This window comes from Syngnathus floridae, chromosome 6 (genome assembly GCF_059516105.1).
Source record: "Syngnathus floridae isolate MCC-2025c chromosome 6, RoL_Sflo_1.0, whole genome shotgun sequence".
NCBI lineage: Eukaryota > Metazoa > Chordata > Actinopteri > Syngnathiformes > Syngnathidae > Syngnathus > Syngnathus floridae.
The window spans coordinates 15607761-15633109 of record NC_142418.1 but is presented as its reverse complement, the minus strand read 5'-3'; the positions used below and the strand labels follow the sequence as shown (position 1 = coordinate 15633109).

The 25349-nt window shown below is 44.0% G+C and overlaps 1 protein-coding gene across 2 annotated transcripts in view; it reads left to right on the top strand.

Annotated features, from left to right (window-relative positions):
• Positions 1-25349, top strand: part of LOC148396844 (PDZ domain-containing RING finger protein 4) — a 64129-nt gene that overhangs the window by 27064 nt on the left and 11716 nt on the right. The window contains exon 1 of one of the 2 annotated variants that reach the window (XM_088379524.1): positions 9152-9386. The exons of the other annotated variant lie outside the window; for it this stretch is intronic. Coding sequence (XP_088235650.1) covers positions 9318-9386 — 69 coding nt within the window. The 5' untranslated portion in view covers positions 9152-9317. Of the gene's footprint in view, positions 1-9151; positions 9387-25349 lie in introns of those variants that run through there. 2 annotated transcript variants of the gene reach the window in all.

The window sequence follows — 25349 nt, the reverse complement described above, 5'->3', positions numbered from 1 at the left end:
GTGCTTCGGGTGGGAAAAAAACCTAATAATGCAAAAAAAGAAAAAAACCCTACCTGCTGCTTTTGCTTATCGTCTCATTTTTCCCTCAGCAAGTTGGCAGCGCTCCAACACTCTATCGATTTTGACCACCTCGACTTGTAAAATGAAACCTGAAATTGCTTCCCCCTCCACACACGTAAAACACATCTTTCTTCACTCACTCGCACGCCGAAACACCAACAAACTTCGCATCGAAACTGAAATAAATACCGCAAAATCTCTTTCCGGCGCCATTGTTTTCCCTTTTTGCACCGCAGCGTACCCGAACCACTCTTGATTCCAAATGGATGCAAGGGATGCCTATTTTTTCCCCTCACCGAGGTAATAATGAGGAAGCCCCAGCCCGTTAATGAGCTTTTGTGGGCTGCGCCTTGATGGAGGGTGTCCCAGCTCCAGGAAAAGTGGCCTGTGTGATTAGTAAATTGTCCTTAATTAGATAGATGGAAGGGGCCACCGGCAGTGATAAAACCGAGAGAGCCGTTGAATGATGGCGGGTGTCAGGCGAGGCTTATAAAGGCTGAGTGCTCGAAGAGTCTCGTAGCCTTTAATAGACGGTCATTAAGGGCAATTAAAATTGATCAGACTAAGACAGAGCTGTTTTCGCCCCTTAAAACCAGTCCTCGGATTTTAATACTTAAATTAACTCCACTCAAAATCAAAAGTGCTCTATACAGTCCGCTCCAAAAGGTAACAGTGAGAGGAAATTCCTTTGTTACTTCTCGGTTCTGGGTTTCATTTGGTCACATCTGCGACTCAGATTAATTTAGTCCAAATCTGAGACTGAAAAGTAAAACGTTCCGCTGGAGTTATTGTTTGAAAAAAATAATGTGAGGAGTGTAGGCACTTGCCAGATAGAGTAACTTCAGATAATCAAGAAGCTCACCTACTACTCAGCAGGAGGAGGACGAGGACGACGTGGGTGGAGCAGAGGCGAAAGACGAATGGCAAATATGAACTAGAGTGAAGAGATTAGATTCATATCGGAATGAACGTGAAACCGATCAATCTCCACTATCGCGCGTCCGCCTCCTATCTGACTTTGATTTACGGCAACACACAAGTCAGTGAGACGAGAGACAGATTGAACACTTGTTTATTTGCAAACACCGGACCGTGTGCAATTAGTTTTTTCGACCATATGGACCTCCCACTCCCATAATAGAACTAATATTTATGCATGGGCTATATAGGAACTTATTTATATGCACAACTCTTAGCTACGTGGTTGCTAAACTTTAATATAGTCTACATTGTGAAAAGCTTTAAAGTTGATGCGCCTGGACTTATTTGTCCCTCAAGTCCACCTTCCAGGTACCTGACTCCGGGTCACTGGTTGGCAGCAATTAGTCCACAAAATGGCTGACTGTAATTCTCCTGCGGAAAGAGAGAGTTTGTCAAGGGAGCGCCGCAATGAGGAATTAAAGACAGTATTAGCTGGAAGCATTTTTTTTTTTTTACGAGGTGGGGAGCAAAATAAGTTGAGGGAGGAGGAGGAAGATGCTCTGGCTACACACTCGCACTGGGAGCTGTATACTTTACAGGCTCCTGTGTCTTGCGTACATATAGAATAAAGAAGTAGTGATGACTCTGCAATGGGAGTGGGTGGGAATCGCCCAGGTGAGACAAATAAAGCCATTTGCATGGAAAGAGCAGCCGGAGAGTCTTAAAAGCTCTTCCTGCGTGGATGTCGCTTCTTTATTTCCAGACTCTTCGTCAAAACAGACGTACGAGACCTTTTGGGATTCCTTCGACGATTGTTGCTTCACTTTTATCTGTTTACGCAACATTTTGTACACAATCCAAGATAATATTAACTATCCATCCAGATTTTATATTCCATCAGTGAGATGTAGGGAAAAACTGGACTGGTCGCCAGCCAATCCCGGTCCACATTTAGTGAAATCATTTGCACTCATATCTGAGTCGTATCAAAACGTACAAAGTTTATGTAAGTAATTTGATTTAAATTCCCAGGTACACATAAGTGGTGCGCCGTTACACGGAAGCATTGAAAATATTCAGTCGCTGTCACATCAATTTCAGTTCATAACACACTCATGGTGGACGACGAGGCGCTCTAGCCCCACCCGAGTGCATCTCTAGGCTCCTTTTTAGCGAGAGTATTTAAACACCAGAGTACATGTTGCCTAAGAAATATGTTTTGAAAGCGCGTTAAGAAAAACATGACTAGCCTCGGAATAATATCCCGCCCCCCCTCGACATTAGAGATGTACTGTCACATAGTCAAGTCGTTTGCAGTAAATAAAGTGCCAGTTGAAATCCGGCGACTCCACCGGTGACTTATATGCAGTGCGGAAGGCGATGAGACAGTAATTTAATGAGCAGGTGCAGGAACGCTACCTTTCCGCGGCAACACACTCGTGCATTAGTGTGATTTGTTAGCGCGCCCGTGGCCATGCAAAGTGGCAAAATAAGACAAACGGGAACACCTCCACCACCGTTATTGGGATATTCCGGGATGGCGGCGCTACATGATGCATACGTGTTTCCTCTTATAACCATTGTCTGATTTGTGAATATTGCCCCTCTTTGGTTCAATCCGCCATGTGCTATGAGGCGGAAAGTATTCCCAGAAGGCGGCCGCAGGGTGGGGAGGCGGGGCGGCGGTGTTAATTTATCTCCTGTGTATTAACCGGCAGGAGAAAGCATCCCCGACCTTCTCCTTGCTAAAGTAAACACGGAGGAAAAGCTGACCTGCGTCGACCTAAAACCTTGAGAGGGAAGTCCATTAAACGATGAGCCGGACCATCATGCCGGTTTTTTATGCGTCACCTCGCCGCATTGCCCTGACAGACGTTTATCCGGTGCTACAAAGTCGCTTATCCCCTTGGTGTATGGCTGCAGGTCTACACTGATGGGGGTCACCCTTAGCATGCTATGTGTGAGTCTTCAAGGACGACAGAAGAGCGTCAGTTTGTTTAAGGGCGCCCCGAAGGCGATACGAGGTCCATCAAGCAGAACAACAGGGGAATCGATAAAACACCACCATTCAAGATGCATAATCCTATTATAAAAAGGAGGCTTCCAAGATGTACGGCCTTGAATGATTACACAGTAGGTCCATGCTTTAGATTTAAAGCCGTGCCTTTTTATGACTGCCGGACCTCACTTTGTCTGTCTCGTAAATCAATTTCTTTGTGCCTCCGAAATGATTTGTTACTTCAACATAGCAAATGTAATGCAACGTCCAAAGTTGGAGTCTCTCAAAGAGAAATGTGGTTCTAATTTCGAAAACAATGCCTTTAAAGTCAACCCGTCACATCTTGCAAATGATAACTAAGATCAGATGTAATCATAAAACTGAAAATTTTATTTACTCAGAGTCTAGCAAATGAGCAATACAATTATGTAAATTCCATAAAATAAAATAATTTTACAAAGCAGTTGAAAAGTTAAAAAAAAAAAACCTACAGTTCCTCGTGGTTTTGTGATAGCAACATTTAAAACAACTCTTTTCAATTACAATAATTTTCACTACAAAAAACAAAAATTTATTCTGTATTCATGATTTGAGGTTCCACTGTAAACACAATTCGTAAAATATTCTGTTCCAGTCTAAAAAGTTTCCGTAGTGGTCAAACTTTGTCGAGTTGTTAGCATGCTAGCTGTAGGGCTAGGTAGAGGTCATGTCGAACTCCTACGCAAAGTTTCCTGTCTGTATTTAATTTTTTCTTTTCCCTCATTGAAAACATTTATGTCAGGACGGATGGTTGTCATGGGGACACAAACCGAGTAGCGCTGCCCCCGTTGTTGAGAGCAATGCTTGATCACACGGACGCTTAATCATCTGTCGTCCGATAATTCGGTGTTGTTTATAAGTGAAAAATCAATAGCTCCCCTTTGGGAGCACACAGAGTTGTTTGTTCACCATTGATTGTTTTTAATATCAGCTAATTACGATCGATGAGCAGGTCTCATTCCTTTTTGTCTGTAATTGCAATGTTAGATGTATATAGTCTACTAGGAGCCCGATGATGATATTTTATTACTTGATGAAATTAAGTAAATTCAACAGTTTTTTTCAGTGTTGCATGTACTTTTCAAAAAATTGCATAATGATAATGTCCGTTATTAGCAAAATTGCTTCACGTTGGACAGAGGCCCGTCAGTTTGGAACAGATTACTGTCATTTCCATTCGTTTAAATGGGGAAAGTCGATTTGAGTTACAAACATAGTGCGAGTTAAACTTTTGAATCAAGGCAGAATATTTCCTTTTCAGTCTTACCAATACTTTAGTTAAGAAAAAAACTCCCAACAGGCATTTTGCACGTTGATTACTTCAGCGGCTTGGCCTCGTCTCGTCTCGAGCACAAACCTCTCATGCAAGCGTCAGGTGCGCATTGGCGGGTTATTGACGAGCACTCTCTCAAGAGTCTGAAATCAATGACGCGACCGATGTGCACGTTGAGTTCCACACAATGCAGCCACTCTGAAGCGTGCACCTCTGAATAGCAAACAATGCCTTTAACATGAAGCTGCTTCATTGATTTCAAATACGTTCCTGTCATTTAGTGCATTTGAATGTTAGAATGACAGAAGGTACTTGAAACCAAATATTTGAAGTAGCAATTCAAGCTTTCAATGTAACTTTTTGAAACCACGAATTGTCCTTTCTCTTCGTCCCTGCAAGTTTAGTCTATTGATTTTGAATGATACCCAAACAAAACAAAATGCGGCAACATGCCCAAGGTAAAATTATCGAGTGTTCCTTATCGACACTGTGTTAGTCACAACCTGTAGTCATGATTATCCTGTATGGAAGCAAGAACCCTACTGATTTCCAATGCTGTACCACAAAAGATACCGCAGCAGCCCTGCAAGTCGTCTATTGATTTTTGAGGGATGTCAGAAACAATATGGCCAGAATGCTTAAAGTTGGATCTTTGCGTGGCAGGTCTCTATTTGACACATAATACTGTGTATACTGCCATAAATGCAAATATATTTTGTTTTATATATTAAAATGATAAATTTACCATATTTTCCGCACTATAAGGCGCACCAGATTATAAAGCGCACCTTCAATGAATGGCTCATTTTAAAACTTTGTCCATATATAAGATATATACATTTGGCCCGCGGGCCGGACTTTGGACACGCCTGCTGTAGTGGCTCAATATTGGTCCATACATAAGGCGCACCTGATTATAAGGCGCACTGTCGGCTTTTGAGAAAATTGGAGGTTTTTAGGTGCGCCTTATAGTGCGGAAAATACGGTAATCATCCTAAATGAGGATGCCCCAAGCGCACTAAGAATCACTGTTTAATTCAATCATTTTCAAAAATAACAAACAAAATAAATAAAATAAAAATAAATAAAAAATATTTACTTGGCTGGCTCACACTTGATGGCTTGGCAGGCACTCCATAGCATACGAAAAAAATCAAAACTGTATTTTTTTTCCATATCATCTCCTTCAACAGTAGGAGTTTGCTTTGAAATCAAAGCTCCAGATCTTCAATGTTGATTGCCTGGAAAGCAACAGTGGGGTGCGTTATCATGCACAATGTGCTATTTATATCCACGGCCGTGTTCCCACATGAATTAAAGATGCAGTTAATAATTTATCACCTCTGAGAGAGATGTTTTGGTTGGCTTCCCGCGCTTTTTGACCACCACCGAGCGCTCGCTTTCAAGCCGCCACATGTGCGCTTTGCATACCGACGCAGCTGGACCGTCCACTTCCAGACCTGATATCCGATGATATTAATTTTTCAAAGACGGGCGTTTAATTACTCCCAAATCAGGTCATATAGATTCTCAGAATCCAGTGGGTGATCGCTTTGTGTGAGAATGCTTGGTATTCCATCCAGACATGGCCGCTCACTCCAGGGATCACAGCTTGGAACGCATTTCCCACTTTTTAAAGGTGCTACCCTGTTGCCTAGGTTACGGAAAGCCAGCGTTGGGATAAAGACGTCTCTTCTGCCAGCATGTGATGAGCCCTACTCATCTGTCCTAATCCGGAGCTTTGCATCCATTAAATTTCAGTCTGATCTTCTCAGCCATGGGCGAGCTTGTTAGTTGACGCAACTGATGGAAAAGTTAGCGGTGAGGAAGTCGGAGTCGTCGGGTTAACCCAGCACCGAGCACGGTGAGAACTTCACCGAGAGATTTCAACCCGGAGCTCCTGACTGCGACCACAATTTCACCGCACCATTGTTTGACTTCACTGTACTCTGAATATATTCGAACGATTTTCTGACACCACACTCTGACGAACATCTTTGCTATCACTGGTACATTGCGGCTGTCAAACCTTCTAGAAAACCTGTTCTGTTATCTCGCCATTTTCCGTGTCAGAGGGGGGGTTAAAAAAATGAATAAGGTTTTAGCGGCACATATCGGGTTTACAGCTTGGCTGTAGGCGAATTCCACACTTGGCTGAAGGTTATACCTTGAGGTTTTAGAGGAGCTTAAATATCAGTTTGTCACCAAGGCAATTGAAAAGGGCTCAAAATACAGCCATCACAGCCGGGACGGATCGTCCGGCCGTGCCTTGTGATGTGAGGCCCATTAACTGGGGGAATGAACACGGTGGCGGGCTTGTTTCTACCTGAGCGGGCAAAGGGCTGTCCGCCTGATGAACGACTGGTAGATGCTGGCAAAGGACACTGAGGAGACTGGAAGGCCGTTGGTATAAATTTGATAAAAACAATAATAGCGCAGACAGTGAATTAATTGAAGTGGTTTTAGCTTAATAAAAGAAACGACTCCCACAGATCTTTGCCGGAGCTTAAATGAGGCTCCTATTGACTCCCACGTAAGTTGAGTCCTGATTAACAACATTGCATTTTAAGCACCTACTGACAAACATGTTAGCTAACCGTTTTAGCAGCTAGCGAAGCAAACGCAGCGGTTTTTACTTTAGCGCTGGTGAAAAGTCGACAATGATTCGAATCAAAGTTGCTCGTTTGGTTTATAGTGCTGAGCAGAAATGTTAGATAATGTTAGCCGGTTTCCTAATCAATGCTAGTATTGTTGATCTTGTCTATGAAGTTTGACATTTTGTGTTAGCATCAAGCTACCTGATTTTCTGAAGACACTTCTTTGGTTTAGCTAAATATACAATGTTATGGAAATTGGATGGATTGATGTATTTTGTTTTATTGAAACTGAGAAGCTAAAAAGCGAGCAGACGGTCCTCTTTTATGCAGAATTATTCATTGGCAAAAAATCATGTTGTATTCATCCAGTCACCATGTCAAACCGACAGCAGTGAAATGCCTGGGAAGAGCTTTTATCAGTTTTAATGCACTTTCCAAAGCGCATCAGTCACTTGGCGCGTCCCATCGAGTAGCGCTGCTTGACCGCAGGCAGAGGGCTACTGTATCAGTCTCGCTTCACGGATGATGAGATAGACCATTTGGCTGACTGATGAGCGTCTTAACCTCAGGGGTCACTGATTGCCCCCCCCTTACAATGTAATGGTCATTTCTCCGCGCCAGCTAATAATGGACATTGTCAGCACATTCCGGGGTTCTCGTATTTGTCTTTGTTGCTGAGAGCAGGTTGTGTTTGAATCGTCTTTGCCATGATAGAACTGATGGAGAGAACTCGTACATCCTGGTGTTGATACCATTTTTTCTCATCAGTGTTTTCGTAGCTTTATTTGGGTCTCATGGTGTTTTATTTAGGTGTCACACTAAAAAAAAAAAGACGCTCATAAATGTATGAATGATTCCAAAAATGCTATTGGCTGAACATGCGAGATGACGCTGACTCAATGAGAAACAAAATGCAGACTGAGTCATGAACGCACGGGATGCTTCTCGATTCTGGGAAATGAACGGCTGAGTCAGACGAGTTTATAACTGTACAAAAATCGAAGCGGGTGTCTTAAAAACTGGGCAAAATTACGAGTAATTAAATTTGTTGAGACTGAAAATGTGAACGTATCAACTTTGAAAATTCTAAAAATTTTGCAAGGCTAATTCTCAATGGAAGATTAATTATTTTCTACGTGAAATGGGCTTATGCCTCCCAGCACGACCCACTATTGTCACTTTTTGGGTTTACTATTGCCTAGCAACAGCAGAAAGCTCTCTCCTTGTTAATTCTTGAGGATGTTTTGATATTTGGACAAGAAGTACAGCAGAGTGCTGGATGGTATTAACCGTAATGTGATGTCACTTTCTGTTTGGCTCGCCTCCAGACAGTCGCGCAAAATTAAAACCCAGAAAATCGGATTACGAGCGTCCCCGAGGGGGGTAGGGACGCCATGCCCGCTAGCCGCGTTGATGAGCGCTCATCTACTCCATTCGGCGCAGCGAGGCCCCGTCAATGGCCGGGAGGCCAATTTGTTAACAATTATTGCTCGTTAGCGGGGCTTCCCGCTCGCCGGAGAAGAGTTCACGGTGGAGACAATAACAGTGAAAGTAGAGCAATTATTGCAGTTTGAGCCAATGTGGATTTTCTCTGAAAATTCACTCATGCTGTTTGCCAATTTGTAGCCAACACGTCGTTACCGTTGACACATGTGGTGTCCGCCACATATCGAGTATTTTTATGGAGTAAGTTGTTCACCCCCATAATTATTTTCAGCCCTGTGCCAATTTTAACGAACAAAATATAGTTGTGACCCTCGGTGCTGAAGATGTTTAAATAACTGTTTAAATTTTTTAATAAAGTTTTTCAATTTTAAAAAATTTAAATTATAAATTGAAATGTGGCAGAAAATGTATAAAAAATGAAATAGAATTAACACCATAATAATTCATTGAGAGGTACCTGTTTCTTGGCTTTTGTTCATTTGGATTTTTTTATTAAATTTATTACATTTTATAAATTTAAATGTATCAAAATTCATAAAATCATCTATCCCCTCGTGGATCAATTGAGCAGTCAGTGAAAAGCTCCTCACACAAAGGAGCCTCAGCATCTAACTGCGCGTCGCTCGTAATGTTCCAAGTCCCTCAGCCTCACTGGTTCCGCCTCTTTCCTCGAGTCCCCCGTCCTTGCTCCCGCCTCCCGTGCGCCTAAACCGTCCACCTAATTATTCATGAGCCGCGAGCTCGGTCGTCATCACGTCTGGAGGAGTGTCCCTGGCATCGCCACAACTCCAGCGTGCGAGTGTGCGTGTGAGCGGAGCGCAGCACACGGCGGCGGATGCTGAAGCTGCGCGCACCTCCTAGAAGATGCTGGCCGAGGAGTGACGGATGAGAAGCAGCGCGGCGCGGACCCTCAACTCCCCCTCTCCCCCTTGTGTCCGTCACCGGGGAGAATCGGACGCCTGCCGTTCCCACGACAACTATAATGGGCTGCAATCTGTGCACTTTACAGAAGCGCGAGGAACACTACAAGCTGCTGTACGAGATTGCACAGGTGAGCTTGCTGTTGCGGCGATTGAAATGATTTGCGAAAAAGAGAGATGGAAGAGCGAGCGAGGTTTCTCTGGTGGCCAGCAGATGTGTTGGCGCGTAATGAAGCTGATAGAGTTGCTGGTGTGCAGATCATTTATCCTGCTGGAGGGGCCGTGCTGAGGGAGCAACTTTTGTTTCTTGGAATAACACCCCGAGGCGTGCGGGAACATCCCTACAGTGTCGTCGTGCAAATTTGTCACGCTTCACTTCGGGGTGTTTGAACTTTTTCCTCCAAGGCCCGCATAAATAATTCTGCTGTCTCCAGTAAAAGAAAAGAAGGGAATTTACTTCTTAAACATGAATCGCGATTGATCAACTGCTACATTACAGATTTTTGTTCATGGTGATAAGTTTTGGGAACAAAAAAATGCATTATATCTAAACTTAGTTTTTTTACTTTCTATTTTTGGGGGCCATTTTTAGCCATTGATTAAAGAAGTCAAATGATTGTTAATTACTTTGTATTTGAATATCAGATTAAAGCCTCAATGTCTTAATTGGTCCTTTTATTTCTCTTTTGGCTTGCGACAAAGAACATGACGCATAAAATAACCGCGTTTGTGCTAAGCTAACAAGGGAGCAGTGAAATTTAGTGATTATGAATGACTGGTTCATTCACTTTGTGTCTTCCAAAAAACTTGAATGGCGGTGTGGTCTAATGTGAAATTACTTTATAAGTCAATGGAGTAAGTTGTTTTACGCACTTTTGAGGACAATAGGTCAAAGTGGACTTGCTCGGTTTTCTCTAGACAGCTAATCCAATATTTTATGCATGGCTGCTGACAGCTTTTTCATATCCAATGCAAAATAGCGGCAAAATTGTGTGTGTGTGTGGTTATGCGTGATACATCACCGAGCACTCACCTCCCCACCTCCGCCACCGCCGTGTTCAAGTGGCAGGCTAATAACTGTGAAGCACCCCGTTCCTTTGCCTTTGCTCTCTTTCTCCGTAACGCCTGCCTTCACGCCGCTGTGATCGTGGCTCTCATTAGCCGTTTTATACAATGCATTAATTAGACGTGGAAAATATCCCGCGCGAAGCATCCTCGTGAGTGGATGCGGAGGCGGCAAACAAAAGATGGCTCAACCGCTGCCTGCGTGTGTGCAACTTGACACGCTGCCAAACTGGAGACAGCAGTGGCTATTGTGTGTTCACTTTGGAAGTGGCCACCCGACTGTTGTTATATTTGGAGGAAAGGAAATGTTGCATCCATAGATAGTCTGTTAACTACGCTATATGAATTTGAGTATCAAGATGATAACATTGGTTTGCTAACTGGCTGAAATTCCTTCTCATTATTCTTTGGATGGATTTAAATTGTGAAAGAACGAGCACACGTTCGAAAAATAGAAGAGATAAAACAAGCTAGCCTGGCTGCTAGCTTGTCTGGCAACTATATCAAAGTCACAAATACCGTATTTTCCGCACTATAAGGCGCACCTAAAAACCTCCAATTTTCTCAAAAGCCAACAGTGTGCCTTATAATCAGGTGCGCCTTATATATGGACCAATATTGAGCCACTACAGCAGGCGTGTCCAAAGGCCAGCCCGCGGGCCAAATGTATATATCTTATATATGGACAAAGTTTTAAAATGGGCCATTTATTGAAGGTGCGCCTTATAATCCAGTGCGCCTTATATATGGACAAAGTTTTAAAATGGGCCATTCATTGAAGGTGCGCCTTATAGTGTGGAAAATACAGAACTTTAATTTGTATTATTTTTTATTAATATAATTAATATTAATATTTAGAGACACAATTTCAAATTTTTTCAGTTTTTAAATTGTGAAAGACCTCACACACACAGTCGAAAAATAGAAAGAAGCTATAAAACAAGCTAGCCTAACTGCTAGCTTGTCTGGCAACTATGTTGAAGTCACAAATACTTTGATCCGGATAATATTTAAAGACAACCCCACCATCATACCTCACTTGACCAGTCCACATTTCTATGCTTCCAACTTTGTGGGGACCATTTTGGAAAAGTCTGATTGCCCTTCTCCAGCGTACAAAGCAAGGAACTCTCGGATGACGAAAGAACTTCCCAGAAAAATGTAATAAGAAACCAACTCCCTATTACTCCCCATTTTCCGGAACCTTTCTCTATATTATATAGCAGGAAAAAAAGCTTGGCATTGGGGGAGCATCTCTCCTCCTTCGGAATGGAGTGCATCTTCTGCACAGTGTGCTAGCAAGTAGCCTTTTGTGGTGGACCGGTGATGGAGATTAGCTCCACGGGGTTGGGGTTAGGCCGAGCGGGCAGTTTGCTGTTCGAGGAAGCTCCCGGTCGAGTGTGTCCGCCCGCTGATACGCTGAGCCGCTTTACACGGCAGTCACAACATCAGCATCTTCTCTCTGATTGCCCACGGTGAGGGCTAAAGCCTGGAAGACGCAGGGGGATAAAGATTGTGAGGAGAAAGAGACCAAGCGAAAAAGATACTCCACTCAGGTCAAGGGCTGGGACAATTCTCTATTTCCAATTTTGTGAAAATGCTTTGTGAAAGTGTTGTTTCTTGACCAGGGGTTGTAAAGACAAGTGTGACCAACGTTCAGGTCCAATGTTCTTGTGATTGGATGAACTCCCACAGGCACACTTCACATCTTGTAGAAAGACTTCCTCATATGAATCTATCTAGTCTCCGAATCAAAGGCATTATTCTTCGGTCTTGTCTTGGTCTCAGACAAGGTGGAGTCTGGATTTTTGATCAGGTCCAGTCTCCAATCTAGATCGTGTCTTGGTCTATCATTGATGTATGACTTGATGAACGCTTAACAAATCTTGTTGGTCTATTTGTCTGGCTTCAGATGGCTTCCTACTTGGCTAGTTTTCAAAACAGAGACTAATAGAAACGGGCCTTGACTTTGACACCTGTGACCCATAGACACTTGTAACAGCACCAAGTTCCCGGATCATGACCGAATTCCTCACTTTTCCAATTGTCTCAGTTCCTACCATCCATCTATTTTCTTCTACTCGGTTAGAGGCACACTGTCTACCCCGGCCGAGTTCCTTCAATGTGTAAATGCAAATGAGGCAGATGTGGTTTTGCCGGTGTCACAGCGTGACCAACCACCGCACGATTCGGGGAGCAGAAGTCGGTCACGGTGGTTGGCTCCCCCCATCGTCCCCCCCCCCTACACACCCACAGCCAGTTTTGACACCCCCTCCTCTTTCTCATTCCCTCTTGCCTGACCCTATGAGCGGTGGGAGATTTATGACTTTCTGGCTCCATCCCATTGCCTCCTCGCTGTTCTCAGAACCGTGGGTGTTCTGCATGGAAGCTTGTGCACCTGCAAGGAGGACATTTTTTATTTACAGCATTGGATCAGCATTCCCGCATCGATTTAAAGACGCATCTTTTGTAAAGCCGCGGTTGGACTGTGTTGAGTCCACCAAGCGCCATTTGATTCCAGCAAAACTTTGTGTGTGGGTATTCTGCCGTTTTGCTATCCTCAACGTCATTATCGACCAAAGTTTATCGTCTCGACCGCGCAATCAGCCAGATTTCCTTTCTCTGACACTTTTCGCTAAAAACTGTTTTTGATTGGCTGTCTGCTCTGGCTCAGCTTTATCCCGCGAGTGTCACACATCTTCTCTGAATTAGCGAAACTCACTGATGTGTGTCTTTTTAGGCTTTAATTAGCAGCATGGCAGATGTTGATAATACCACACTTTTGACTCGAGAGATTTTTGCATCACATTTAATCGTCCGAAATGTCTTTGTAGCAAAATCTGTTTCCCCAAAAGTATTCAAGTGCACTTCTCAAGGTGTCACAACTTAAATAGATGTGAGCCAGGTCATTTATTTTCCAAGGCTGAGCTCGCTACTGGTTCTGCATCTCGCCGAGCCGACTGTTATAAGTCTTATTAGGTGAACGGGGGCACTTCTCTGCTGCATTTGAGAAATAAATGGGGAGGAAGCTTCACGGTTCAATGAGGCACAACAGTCCCTGATAACTTGCTGGTGCATGAGAATGAGGCGTATGAATGAGGACTGAATGGATCGGCATGAAACCGCAGTTGGAATACACAAAACTCCCGGTAATAGTAAAAATTGCAAAGAACTGAAAACAATATTTATGTGCCTAAGAGCTAAAGATAAGTTTGACAGAAAAAAAAAATGCAAAAATGGTTCATGATTCTCTGGAGAGTCAATTAAAAACCTGCAAAGTTGAATCCATTCCAGGATTCCAATTGATTTGTATTTCAAAACAATGGAAATAACTGACACCTTTTATGAAGTGAAGCCACAGATCTCCATCTAGACAGAAGTGAAATCAAGCACATCCAGCATGTGTTGGAGAAAACCTCAGGAGTGCCTCTGTGTGTGAGCGAGAGATTATTGTGTTCTTTCAAGTAGCAGCAGATGTGAAACTCTTGGACCGGAGAAGGTCCAAGGGGATCTCGCCGGACCTGCTGCTTGTTCATATGTCACCATTGGTGGCCATGTGTGTAATGGATATGCATTCCGTCAAAGGTTGGGAAGCAATCACCTGCACCAGACGGCACGAATCGGTCATGCCGGTGCTCGTATGGACGGTGGATGATCGCTTCAAGGTTCGGTTATCGGTGACGGCTTTCATTTTCTTGCATCCTCAGCAATGCCATTAAAAATTGGACTTGAATCGCAGAATTTCCATGGACATATGTAAGCTTACTAAGCGTTTAATCATCTTGTAAAGGAATTTTTTGCTACTACCTTAGCGCTATCGTGCCAGATGTTAGTTTGACTACAAAGCTGCGGTACGCAAACTCGGTAGACAACAAAAAAGCCAAATAAAGGACTAGCTTTTGAAAATACACATATTTTTCTACCCCCCTGATGTATTAAGATACTTTAACAGAAATAACTTAAACTAAAGTAATTGAATCTTGCACTGCATTTAGCCCCGCCCCCTTTTTCCTCCACCCTCGCAACCTTCCGGACGGTTAGCTCCAAATGTTGTCATCCATCTTTGGTGTCCCATTATGTGTTTTGAAGGATGTCTCTCAAGCACTAAAAGTGATTGCTCGAGTGAAGAGCGAGCGGACTAGAAAGGAAAGAAACGCGCCGCTTGATTGATCTGCGGTCCATCGACAGAGAGAGAGGAAAAAATGTATCGGCACCGCTTTCTATCCATTGGCAACAAACGGACATTGTTTTTCGAAGCCTGCCGACAGATGGTCACACATACAATTATTTGCTACGTGTATTTTTATTTATGTCAGTCTTTGTGCACTTTAGCTTACAGCCTCAGGTCACATTGGGTTGATTACAAAAATAAATTTGATGGCTTCAGCTGGCTTTGGCAGCTCCGCACGTAAAAATCAAACCATTGTCTTTAACTCGATAAAATCGTGCTTACTCTTGGCGATTTTTGTCTTTGACGAGCTCAAGGCTGAAGTGTTAACGTTTAAACCCTGAATCCAGTCAGTGGTCCCCAACCACTGGTCCGTGGCCCGGTAGCGGTTCGTGGACTATTTGGTGGTGATGACAAAATGAAGCTTCATGAACCAGTTGTATTGTTTGGCTCCTCTAGATGGCAATGTTGCTTTCAAGTGAGTGCCATCTAAGTAAACACAACAACGGGTTCATGAATCATCTTGAAGCTTCATTTGCCCATCATTACTATTTGGTACCAGGCCGCACAGGGAGACAACTTTTTTTATTTTTTTTTATTTGTTTATTTTTTTTTATTTGTTTATTTTTTAAATATAAATTAGCAAAAGCCTTGTATGGGCAGATTCCGACGACATTGCCACACACAGATGCTGCAATCTGATTGGACAAAAATGTACTGCAATCTCTCCAGCACGGGAAGACTTCACTAGTGGAGAATACCGATCCTTTAAAGCCGTGTAAATAAGCTCGGGATGTTATTTTCCAAAGGTGCATTATTTACCTCCTCACGTTGAGCCTGCCCGCTAATACTATTCCGCCACTTAGCAGGCTGAAGATGCCAGCGCCGCACTACTCTTGCGTAAAGCGCAGCCTCACGCTGACTGTGTAATTGGATATTTCATAGTCTAATCGTCTGGTGGAATTGAAAAGCGCACCAATACCCAGCTAACGTCAGACGCCTGTACGCACACGAGCAGACATGAAGTCAATGAGTTTTTATCAGCGGGTGCACTAAATCTCGAGCCGAGTGGATTGAAGAGGGGAGCTAATGATGAATTGACCTTTTTCCCCTTTCATCCTTTCCTTATCTCAATAAGAACCCGGCTGACCTTTCCAGCCACACATCAAGTTGGACTGACACCGCCCGACCGAGCTCATTCCAACACTTTTTTTTTTTTTTTTAAATCCCTCTGCTACCTGTGAGCGCATCCCCCCTCCCCCACCCCAAACAAGGCGTGACATACTGTTTTAGCCTTCCCTGTTGGAAGACTCAGATAAGGGATGATGGAAGCGCCGGGGTTATCATCTAAAGCCCCGCTTCCCGCTCGCCCCCGTCTTCCATTTCGAATATCTCGTTAATTCATCGGGGGGGTGGGGTGACATCAGTGTGGCGTCACCTGTGAGTAATGCACGGACCTCCTGTCCTCACACGTGCCATCAAAGTTACTCCAGAAGAGTTAATACAACATTCCCTCGGGAGTTGTCGTTTTGTTTTCCGGAAAATAGCTTTTTTTTACTTTCTAACGCCATTTTTATCATCCTCAAATTAGCACCGCTAAGTATGTTTCTGTCTTCCCGCTTGTTGTCGACTGACTTATCTCCACCTTGCAATAGGTTTTGCGTCCAACCCAAAAAATAGCTTTAAGATATCAGCTCCAACACCTGAGCTGACATTTGGAGAAATAGCACAGTGTCAGGCAAGGTGCTGCTTGCGTGATATACGCTCGATAAAGAGATAAAGAGTTCACGGGTGGCGCTGCCGATGCCTCCCCGACTCTCTTTCTCTTCCATCGCTCTTAGTTTTATGCCCCTGAGACATGGAGGTGTGTGTGTGCGTGTGAGGCGGCAACGCCTGGTGTCACTCGGCAGGTCAGCGCCCTTCCCCTGAAGCTCCCGTGATAAGCTCAGCCTGCCAGGTATTTGATGAGAAGGCTGACACGTATTCACACACTGACGTGGTCATTGTCTGTCTGAGGACCGTCTCGATACCTTGCCTTTGTCCTACGTGCTTTGCTTAGCTTTTGAGGTAGGAACCTTCTAGACGGGGTGTGAGATGGGTCAGGAAAAAATCTGGAAAAAAAAATTAATAATATTGGGGACATTGTGTTTTGAAACTGCCTTTTGCGGAGGCCGCAGCTGTTGCACGTTTTTAATGAGCCGCATTTGCGATGAGAGCATCACAAAGGCTTTCACCATTGTCGCCCGAGATCGTCAAGCAGGCGAGCTAATTTCATTCCAGTCCGATAGCATCAGCATCTGTGTTAATTAATTTGTCGGCGCTTGGAATAAATTGCCGTAAACGTCGGCGTGTTGACGAGCAAAAGCAAGGTGACACGTAACGCGGCAATGCGAGCAAACTATTTTTACGCGCAAATTCACAGCAGGAGACTAATGTGGTTTTTGCAAGGTTTGGAACGGCGACTGATTTCTCACCCCTGCGCCATCGGAGTCGAACCCAGCACCTCCCACGCCAGCCAGATTCTCGCACGGAGTCATATTGGCAGACTGAACGAAGCCAGAAGAGGAGCACAGTGTTGCTCCTTAGTTGCCATCAACACAAATTTAGCCCCTCCCACTTCAGGAGAAAAACAAACAAATAACTGTAATGACCTAATTTGGTAAATGTGCCCATTTGAACTCTGTTGCTAACCAAAACAGCAGCTCCGAGTAAGCCAGAGGATTAATACGACCCCAAGTCAAAAACAAACACTTATGAGGACCTGCTGTTGTCCACAGCTCACATCCAGACACTCACACACAAACTCCAAGGTTCCACTAAAGCCCTCCGCCTCTTAAAGGCACATGCACACTTAAAAATATATGTTGTCCTTGTAACTTGGTTTTTGTTTTTATATGCAATCATAGTATGGTTTTAAAAAAATATGTTTCAACTTGCAAGTGGTGTAAACGGCCTCGATCGCTGCGACTGGCTGAACATAGGAAAAAAAATCAAAGCGATGCTAATGAACTTGTGCAGCTGACAAGTGAAGGTCTTTGTTTGCGGAGTAAACACCCCGTCAGTGAGGCCTCCGCGGACGTCCTTTCCCATCGATCGCAACGTCCTCTCGGGTAAAACGGTGACTGGGAGACAGCGGCGCGACTCGAGAATGACGAGACGGGATAATGTCAGGGGAGTGCAGAGTGTTAGTCCATTAATGTCACCGACGCGTCATCAACTCTGAGCTTCGAAGACATCGGCCGGCGTACCCTTTGCATCAGCAAACTCTGCTTTCCTCTGATTTATGCAGCTTTGATATGATTGGCTGCACTAAAAGATCCGCTATTGACCCCGGAGCTGACACCGGCTCAACGTAATCGTCGTTAAACACGAGCAAATTCAATGCGGGAACCGCATTTTCCTTGAGGGAGGCCGCCGAGAGGGATAGAACAGATCAATCGCGGCAATGTCCGATTTTACACAGACTATTTTTAACCGAATTAATCAATAGTGGAATATGTTTGGGAGTTTCTTGAAGCACTTCCTCCCGAGAGCTGCGATCTATCAGCAGGTAGCTCGTCTTTGACACTTTGCTGTTTGACTTTCTGTCGGGGAGTGTGTCCAAAACACCTTTTTATAGCTCCACTACATTTACTCGCTCTTGGGAGAGACTTGCAGACAGCATGGAAACACCCCCAGTTGCTTGGGGAAAATCTATCATGCTAACAGTTCCTCAACCTAGAAATGAATTTGGCAGGAAGCGGTTTAGCATTTCCTGATTTATCCGACATGTCTGCACTGAAGCCAGTCTTAAAAATAAGCTTATTGTTCTGAGATAGTGAGTGAGTCATACAAATAGGCAGCATGTTGAAACTGAACGCTAACACAATGACGTAAACATCGTTAGCTAATTCAAACTAGCTTAAAACCGCTAGTTGGAATGTATTGCAATTCTTCGACGTGGTTAAGGATATGCCGTACACAACTGCCAGTGCATTTTCAATAATTTTATTGAAAAATAGTAAGAAAAAAACATATGGTAAGCATAGACATACACTCATTCACTCACACCCACATCACTCACCGACAAAGCCAAACACACTCAAAGTCATAGTGTAGAATCTGAGGATGGCGACTGAAAGAAAGCATCTGAAGCATATTTGACTTTTTATATTTATTATAATTTAGATGTATTTATAGTATATTTCATTTTATATTAACAGATTGTCCTCTCCTGTTACTATCTACACACATCATGCTTGTGAAAGAAAGTCCACGAAGACTGAAGTCTTTGTCAGAAATGAGCTCCGCCCCTCCCCCTCCAGGTGTCTCTGGATTCCCTCATGCCGCAAGTGTCTCTTCATCAGCGGGTGAAGAACTCCGCGGAGAGACGCTTAATTACGTCCTGAAACTCATCATACCATGTCCATATGGACTCTCCCTTTTTCCCCGCCCACTGAGCTGTCACGCTCCCCTCGCTAAATGTTGCCGTTTGGCAGAGAATGAAATGTGCAAAACCGCGAGCGTGGAAAGTCGGCATACCAGATGTGAGCGAGCTTTAACAGGTTGCCCCCTCTGCTGTTTGGGACCAATTAGCGTTTGTCATGACACCGTCGCGTGTTTGTGCTTTTTTTTTAAACACGGCTTCATTTCCACTTGCAATATGGTTCATATTTTATGAGTCTGGCGAATTGTTTCTGTTTAGCGCCTGTTTCCAACTTGCGAAAATGTTTATCAGAGAAGCACAGTTGAGCACACGCTGCGTTGCCAAGCAATTGAGCTCATCAAATTAGAAACCCTGAGCAGATGCCCTCAGCAGTCTGCCCTCTTTGCTTTCCAATGGCGAGAGCCATTTGGTCTCATTCTCGTGTTACATTGGCTCCACGTGGAGCGGTCATCCCTGCCAAGCGGGCCGCCTGAACCAACGCCATCTCCTGCCAAATGTGGACACGCAACAAAAACAAAACTTCCATTTTTCCACCTACCCCGCCGTCAGCCGGCATGTCAACCTTTCTCAGGTGGCGGGTTCTGGTTTCAGAGCTTGTGTTTGCGGCGAGGACTGCAGTTGCTCTACTTCCGAGTGATTAATCGTTTTTACTCTTGGCGGGAGGTGCGGCGCAATTAAAGCTTACAAGATAAAACGGCTTACAACACTTTGCAAACCATTAGGACAGCGAGGAAAGTTTTAGAAGGTGATTACAGATAAAGTCTTCATCTCTGCTTTTCTTCCTCCACTCTTGACCCAAATATTCCAGACTCGATTCCACTTTGTTAGTGGAAAAACATTTTTGCTCGGTCACTCCCATCACCTTCAGCCACGATCCGTCGAAGCGAAACAAATCGACGTCCGACACGCCTGACTTCCTCTTCACATAGTCGGCAAACTTTCGAGCATGAATGAAATGGTCATATTCATCCTGAAACGTTAGCATGCTACAATAGTTCATCGCTAATGAAGTGATTTTAGGAGTTTGTTCAGAATCGGGTCAGATTGTCACGTTGTTCCCATGAGGATGCCAATTTGCCAGGCATTTTTTTTTTTTCCCAGAAGCGTTATTTGTTTGAACACGGCTTTAAATCCCTCAGGCCTCGTCTTCGCCTGGTCTTCTAGTTTTTCCTTGGCTTCATTACCCCCCATACCTTGCGCTCCGTGCCAGAACAGCTGTCATTCCTCTCTGCCAAGAGATTCTATTTACCCTGTCCAACCGATGTCCTTGAGGAGGTCTAGGAAACACCGTCCGGTCCAGTTGCGGGCGTCTGGAGTCCGTTTACGCTCTCACGGGATTCAAAACGTGGCAGTGATACGGTTGAACAGCTGATTACATTTTAATCTTGGCCTTGCAGCAGTCTGGAGAAAGCCCGGTCCAACAATACTAATTATGCGCAGGAGCAATCGCACTGTCATAAATCTACCCCGGGATGAACGGTGGAGTGGAGGACGATATTCCCCGTCGTGCCGCCGCACTAATAATTTGATGCGAGTTTACCTTCTGGATCCAGCGTGAAGACGCTTGCTGCTGCCACGCACGCATATGTTAGCATGTTCCCCATCAGATGCAAACACACTTGTCGGAATCTGAAAATAGTGCCGTCCTGGATCGCATCCATCGGCTCAATATGTTCAGCAACATTTCGAGCGGAATCACTCAAGAGAAACCTCCGAGCATCTTCTGCTGTTTATTTAGTGATTTACAACAGAAGACTGGTCTGGCTCACCTGTCAATCACAGGAGTGGCACATGGGAATTATACTGGGGGTCCTCGCGAGTCCCAACGAGTCCACGTTGCTACGCTACCGATGCTAATGAACGAACAAGTTTGTGCCGCAGCGGAAGAATAAATGGAATGAGTGGGAGAAGAAATGAAGAGGTCCGTTGGAATCTCCGCTGACTTTTTTCTAACCTCATCAGAAGATTATTTATTGTCCATTGAATTATTTATATTATTATTATTATTTATGATTATTAATTAATTAAATGATTTGAATTATGCCAGAACAATTGAGTACATGGCCGTTGAAGCCTTTTCTGACAAATTCAGAAGAAGGCCTCTCCAAAATCAATTCCTATTCTTCTACTGTCTTGGTTTGTCAGCGTGGTCTTAGAAAGACTTTGAAATTATTCAAAGCCAGAACTTTCTTGCAATTAGGCTCGACACACACTTGGCAGATACCAAGTCCTGCTCCGGGCAATCGTAATAAAAACTCGTGGTTTCAATTTTTTTTTTTTTTTTTGCACACATTGCTAGCATGCAGCAGGTGGTCAAAAAAAAAAAAAAGGTAATGTTACAGCTCATTTGCCGCACAAAGCTTCAGGTAGTGAAAACGCATCCCGACAGGTGTTTCATTAAATTCTGAGCATACTGGCGTGGCGGACAGTGTTTGCTATCATCAGAAGGCGCACTGTTGTCACGCCAGTTGGATTTTCCGCCAGCCATGGCCAATAAAATCCTTTTCTTGTCTGCCTTGACAGTTGTCACTCGCACGTCGACCAGCTTTGATTTCCTTGTCCAAGTCAAACAAGAAGGAGATTGTTGATCTATCATGATCGGACCAAAACTCTTCTTAACGTTCCTACTAAAATCCCCTCAAGGATCTTGAAGATCATCATCAATCAATCAACTCAAAAAGATTGTTGACTTGCGTTCCACAATCAAAGGCATCTCTGGTGTGATGAAATCACAGCTTGCTATTTATTTAATAAAGTGGCTCTTCCTCTCATTCTCATTCTACTCATCATGTCTTTCTTCCAACTGTGTAATCAGGACACAGCACGAAGCAAAGAATTGCCAACAATTTCCTCGCTTGCTTTTATTGACTGAGGAAGGCTCAGTAAGACTGGAAAGAGAGAAACGACTACAACCACTCTGGCAACCTCTTCTCCTCTCACAAGAGACTTTTTTTTCTTTTTTCTCACGAGAGACCCATCAGGGTGCCTGGAGGCAGATTGATTACACCGGCGATCCCACTCGGAAGATAATGTCCTTGGTTTTAATCGCGCATTGTGCCACGGCTTGTTACGAGGAAAAGATCAGGGACAGCAGCTTCATCAATGTCCTCTTGTGAATGCCACCAAAGTTTGGATCTTTAAAACCACTTTGTAGCTCTTCTTTTTTTTCTATCATTCTTACAGAGACATTGTAAAGTCATTTTTTGTTCGACATGACAAAGATTGCCATTTGCCAATATTTGCGGTCAGGGGGTTTGATCTATTCTAAGAATTTCTATTTACTTGGTGCCAACTTTGGATCTTGTTGACCATCGATCTTACCATCGAGCAACATTTCTTTTCATTGTCACAATCTTGTGAAGGAAATAATTGTGTCTTGATTATTAGTCTGCAGAAGTGGCAGATGAAAATCGTAATAAGTTTCAAAACATCTAAATCGTTATCCCGCCATTGTCCTGATGGTTGTCATACTTGCAGCGGGCTGCCGAGCCACAATATGCAAATTAGTTTGCTTTTCAGAGTCACCATATTTTGGTTAATGACAAAAATCTGACCAAATTACGATCACGGGGAAACAAACAGGATGTTAGGCTGATTTGAATTTGTAATTTTCAAATTTGGCAATTTCCACCAGCCGTCCTATAAAAAACCACTCCTAGGGGCAGTACCAAATTTCAAATGGTTATAGTGGACAGATGGGAAGTGCTGAATTATAGTTTAGATTTTTTTTTTCCCTTTCTCAATAAATGTGGGCAGAGTCTGGCATCAACTTGGGTAGAAAATGACACTTTCCATAACTGCATTCCAAATGCTCAGATGATTTTTCCAAATAGGTGATGATAGTCAATAAAAAGACTTGATCATACTATTGTATAAAAATAGTACAATTATGATGACTTGACTCCACAACAACCTTTTAAAGCTTGAGGTCGAATAAATGAAATCTTGTTTTTTTGCATCTCAACTCCCAATTAGCTTGACTCGTTATAACGCTCCGGCTCATAAGGCAACACAATCAAAAAGTAGGAAAAATAAGATGGCTTTTGGATGAAAATAGCGGTTAGCCTCGCTAGTTAGCCAGCCGCCACTCCCTTCCCTCACACCCCGTTGGCAGGGGGGAAGGACTGGGGAGGAGTTGTCTTTGTTGTGCTCACCATTGCGTCTGGAAGTGTGTAAATAGTGCTTATCCACTTTTAATTGCCTCATCTGCCATCTTGAGCATAGAGCAATAAAAGGGGATCATACCCAGGTCCACCACGCGGGGACCGTCCCCGGATGTCGGTGACACAACTCATTTGCCATCTGCCACCTGTGTCGCCTCGCCTTCGGAACCCCGTGGGATTTTATTATTTTTTTTAAATGGCGGGATTAACAAGAAAATTTTGCATTTCATCGTCTTGCTCTCAGTATTTTAAGTGGCGATCCGGCACCATTAGTCGTCACAATGTCGATATGCACATCTGCACCCGGTGCCCCTTCACCAATCAGCAGTAATTAAAAACTTTGGCCCTAATTTGATTTTCTCCTCCATTCCACACTAAAACACCATGTGATATTTTTATAGTTAAAAGTGCAAAGATTAAATGAGCATCTCGAAATCTCCCCAACAAATATACCCCTCATGTACCATTAACCTTGAGCAAGCTTATTAACTTGGCACTCCCCCACCAGTTGAAACCCGCCATAAGATTTCCCAATCCACCCATTCCCCTTCATTGAGCAATAAGCCGTTTGTGACCAGGATGAAGCAGAAGATCGGTGGATGCTCATGAATATCTTTGCATGTCAATTTCCTCCACTCCCCATCTCGCTGTACTCCGACCGAACACGCCAGAGAATATTTTTAAATCGTTGTGGGGAAGGCAATACATTAAGGCTGCTTGGGAAAATGCGATTGGATGAAGATTGCGTATGTCACTTGCATTTAGGGTCGACTAAATGAAATAAATAAATACTAGCTTGAGGGATGAGTGTTGTTTACAATCTGTCCATAACCATCGCCATCCTGCTCTGCAGATATAGCACGAAAAATAAATGCTCAAGTTTATTTATTTTTTTTACAACAGCCATCTTTGCGCCAAGCGATTGGATAGTAAAAACAACCCACAAAGGCGGCCGGCTGGAAAAAGGTGATACATGTTGAAGATGCGGCTCACTCCATCCTGAAGATTGGTGCTCTGGGATGAAAATTGGCAGAATTCATCAAATCTTCTGCTGGTTGAAAACGGCGCTAGCAGCCTAGCGCGGAGCTTTTAAATGTGAAAATAACCCGGGCTGCCCCGCGGGAGTGTGTTTTATGTGGTTGGAGGGGTTCAAGTGGGGCTCATATATTGGTTTGTGTTGAGATGTCGGCGGCTTTGTCAGGTTTCCCTAGCGTCCGACGCTCTCGGTTTCATGTCGCTGGAGCGTTTCTCCGCGTGAGAGTGATTTATGCAGTCATAAGAGCGAGCGGGCCGTGCTTCATCCTGACACCTATTATCAAAATGAGATATTTGAGTGTGACGAGGAAACAAAGCAGGGGAGGGGATGAAAAAGACTTGTATGTTTTCACAAATACAATCTGGAGCCATTTTGGGGCCTAGCAATCCAAGCTAAGCTAAAACGCTCAGCTAAAACTTTTCACAACTGAAAGGCGGGTTACACTCAACTTTTCGCCCGCCAATCACTTGTTTGTGTTTCTGATGTTCAAGGGCGGAATGGAAAACAGGTTGATTCTTTTGACTTCTCGTGCGAGCAGGAGAGAGAGCGTGGAGCTTCTTCTCTGCTCCGTTGCCGCTCAGACTCAGCTGGGAAAAACAACCAGACGATAGCGAGGCAAATTGGGAATGGTTATTTTTGCTACAATGCGCTCCCAAAAGTATTAGTCTTGTTTATTCTCTGAGTAGATGCGAGTGGCTGTGGGACATCGCGTCTGAGGCAGATGAATACTCCCAAAGCTTACCCGGGAGCTTCCGGACACACCGCATATAAATATCTCCCTCCTCCTGCTTTTGTGCAACTTTATCTCCAGCCTCTCATTGGCTCTTATCTATATGCTGCCATTCCCCAAATGAAAGGCCACCAAATACGGAAACAAATGAAGCGTGGCGAAACAAAAACATCTGGAACCTCAGAGGGCTTTGGATGCTAAGCTCGTCGCGATGCGCCATTCGTTCGGCTGCGTGACAGCCGAGCACTCGGGCTTCGGTGGCACAGTCGTTACTTTGGCTTCCTTCCAGACACATTTATGGGATGAAATGTGTTGGAATGAGTCGAAAGAAACGGTCTGAGAAAGGCCCGGTGCATTTTCCATTCATTGGTTTCCTTGCTGGAGTCAGTCAATTGATTTTTAGGACCAATGGTTAGCTAGTTTGAAAGTTTACATTCGAAAGATTTAGTTACGAAGCCGTTTCTAGCGTATTAGTATTTCGCTCGCCGGTTAGCATTTCGCTGTCT